Genomic DNA, 3154 nt, shown 5'->3' on the forward strand with positions numbered 1-3154 from the left:
TGAGGAAGATTTTCAACTTGACTAGTACTTTGGTCACTAGCATCAACTTCAAGTAATTCCGGCGTAACACTTTGGAATGCATTTTCTTTTGTAGATTCCATTCCTCCCGTACACAAACTATCGGGTCTGTTTTCAACACCTTTTTGCCAAAGTTTTCGCCACAGTGTAAATATAGCGAGTTCGTGATCAGAAACGTTCGTTTCTTCACAAGATTCCACTAGTTTTTGAAACTTTTTTGTCAAATCCAACCCAAGTTCATAGTTCACAACCTCGAGCGCAATTTTATATTTCTCATTAACAATTGTAGATTTACTTCTATCTTCAGAAACACTACTGAGCAAGGAATCATTGTTTCTTGATTTGAAACACTTCGTATAATCAACGTTATTGGGCTCAAATGGGAAAAGTCCACATTTTTTAAAGGCATTTTTTATGACTTCTGGTGTTGCTCTACGTGGTATTACTTCCGAGAGAAGTCGACAAAAATATTGTTTAGATAGGATAGGACCTGGTTAGGATTCTGCCCTTGCCATTCATGAACAATTCGTTTCCACTCAGTTTTCAAGCCTCTGAAAACTCCCACATCAGCAGGTTGCAATATGTGTGTAGCATTAGGGTAAAGGGTATACAAGATAATACCGTTATCCGAGCAGAACTGGCTTGTGTGAAGAGTTAAGTGTGTCTTATGCCCATCAAAAAAAACATGGTTTATTGTTTTTTTCAACCACGGTAGAAGTAAATTTGCAACATACTCGTAAAAAGTTTCAGACTTCATCCATCCAGATTCGGATAGACCTAAGCCCCATCCTGCCGGAACCGACTCCATGATGTTTTTAGGAGGTTTTACATATGGAAATACAACCATCGTTGGTAAAGTTTTCCCATCAGCGGTAAAACCAGCTAGTACTGTGATAGTATCTTTTTCTGAACCTGGTGCAATTTCGTAAAGATTTTTCCATCCTTTAGGGCCTAATACAACTCCACTCTTTGGACACATTTGGAAGTTCGTTTCGTCAACATTTAGTATACGTGTAGGATCTCTAAGTATGTTTTCACATCCTGATTCAGTCAGATAATCTTTCAGTTCACTAAACCAGTTTCTTATTCCTGTTTCAGATACACACGCACGCGCTTTCGACACTACCTCAGGCGATCTCTCAGACAGTTCGGGATGTCTTTTCAAAAACGCATTGTACCAGCAAACACCAGGACGCCCATTTTTGAAAGGGGATGGCCTAGGCCTACCACCAGAAGTAATAAGTTTTTGCATCGCGTTTAGAAGATCATCCTTTTTTCTAGGAAACCCTAATTTCGCCACAGCAATCAACCAATCTGCAAGTTGTTTCTCTTCCTTCTCTGACAATATAGTTGAGGGACCCATTTTTCTTCCTTCTGGACGCCTGCTGTATAATTTATCTAAAAGTGTTGTTCTTGACACACCAAACGTACTAGAGGCTTTCCGCGCACTCATTCCCTTCGACCTTACGGCTTCCAAAGCATTCTTCATAGTATCTTCAGTTCAAATGCCCTTTTTTGGTTTCAACTTTTATCACTATAGAACGTAAAAAGTAATAGATAGCGAGAAGCGATTTATTGCAAACAATTTTGCGTCTTACGACAACATATAACTATGCACAACATTCAATCAAAACCAGAAATTGTTTATATTTACTATTATTTCCTATTTACTATTACTACTAATATTTTCTTTTATTTCAATACTGAATTAGGAGATATCTAAATGTAGATTTTTGCAATCGATTCAGCTTCCAAAAATTAGGTCTATCTTTTCCATTAATCCTCTATTCAGATCTCATGTTCTTCAAATTATCCGTTTTCGGTTTCAACATATCGATATAGACCAAAAATAGTAATAGATAGCCACAAGTGTTTTTTAATCGAATCGATACAGCGTCTCAAGAGTATATAAGCTATATATCATCACAAACCACAATACTATCAAAACCGGAAGTGACTGAATTTACTAGTATATTGGTTTCAATACTGATTTTTATGAAGCAAAAACTAAGAGAAATCGTATGCTGTTTTAGCTGATCGACTAAGTATCCCAAGAATTGGTTCTATCTTCTCCCTTGACCTTTATATCCACCAGAAGTTTTTCAAATTAACGATTACAAGTTTCAACATTTATCGCCAAAGAACAAAATTGGTAATACAGTACAAGAAGTGGTTCACGTACAATCGATTCAGGGTCTCAAGAGGAAATACCATTACAATCCGCAACACACCACAAAGGCAGAAATGCTTGAAGTTTATTACTATTTTTGATTTTAGGCCTATATGTAATAATAATGTCCATACAGCAAAAGATGTGAGAGATATCGAGATGCATTTTTTAAAATCAATCCAGAGTGCCAAGAATAGATTCCACCTTACTTGTTTGAACAGAAATTGTTTAATTAACCATTTCCGGTTTTAACACTTGTCGCGATAAAACAAAAAGTATAATAGACAAGCAATTTTCTTGAATCAATTCAGGGTTTTAAGAGAACATATCGTCGTAACCTGCATCACCCATTTGTAACTGGAAATGTTTGAAATTTACTACTACTTTCGGTTCCAATACTTATATTCATAGAGTAAAAACTATAAAAGATATCGAGAAGAGATTTTTCTGAAATCGATTCAGCGTCTTAAAATAGATTCCATCACCTCCCTTAACTCTCTATTCAAGCCGGAAGTGGTCCAAATTAGCCATGCCTGCTTTTAATCTTTATCGCTATAGAACAAAAACGATTAGTGATAGCTATAAATGGCTTTTTGATACGAATTCATCATCCGAGAAACATGTTATGTCTTTGATTTTATTAATTTACTCGCTAAAGCTGGCTTGGGGCTCCGCCCCCAGACTCCCGGTCATGGCTTTGCCATGAGGTGTCAAGTTCTAGAAAACTATTCCCTGATGAATTCACTTCCGTTTACAGCAGACACCTGTTACCAACACATACTTCAATTCAACCCGTATTATTTCTTCCATTAAACTTTGAACAGCAAACACACAATTTATTACAAAGAACTCTATTACTACTTCTACTCTGGCAATCATGTACATGGCTTATTATGTACACTTTGCGCACATCTATACATGTTAAGGACAATAACAGAGCTTTTTTTCTGAAACATAAACAGCGGA

The 3154-nt window shown here is 36.5% G+C and overlaps 1 protein-coding gene across 1 annotated transcript; it reads right to left on the bottom strand.

Annotated features, from left to right (window-relative positions):
* Positions 1 to 460: 460 nt before the first annotated feature.
* LOC145682844 (uncharacterized) lies at positions 461 to 1507 on the bottom strand. Its single transcript, XM_081754209.1, has one exon. The coding sequence runs from the start codon at positions 1505 to 1507 to the stop codon at positions 461 to 463; it is 1047 nt and encodes a 348-aa protein (XP_081610335.1).
* Positions 1508 to 3154: the final 1647 nt, after the last annotated feature.

Source organism: Thermobia domestica, chromosome 4 (assembly GCF_964235325.1).
Source record: "Thermobia domestica chromosome 4, izTheDome1.hap1.1, whole genome shotgun sequence".
NCBI lineage: Eukaryota > Metazoa > Arthropoda > Insecta > Zygentoma > Lepismatidae > Thermobia > Thermobia domestica.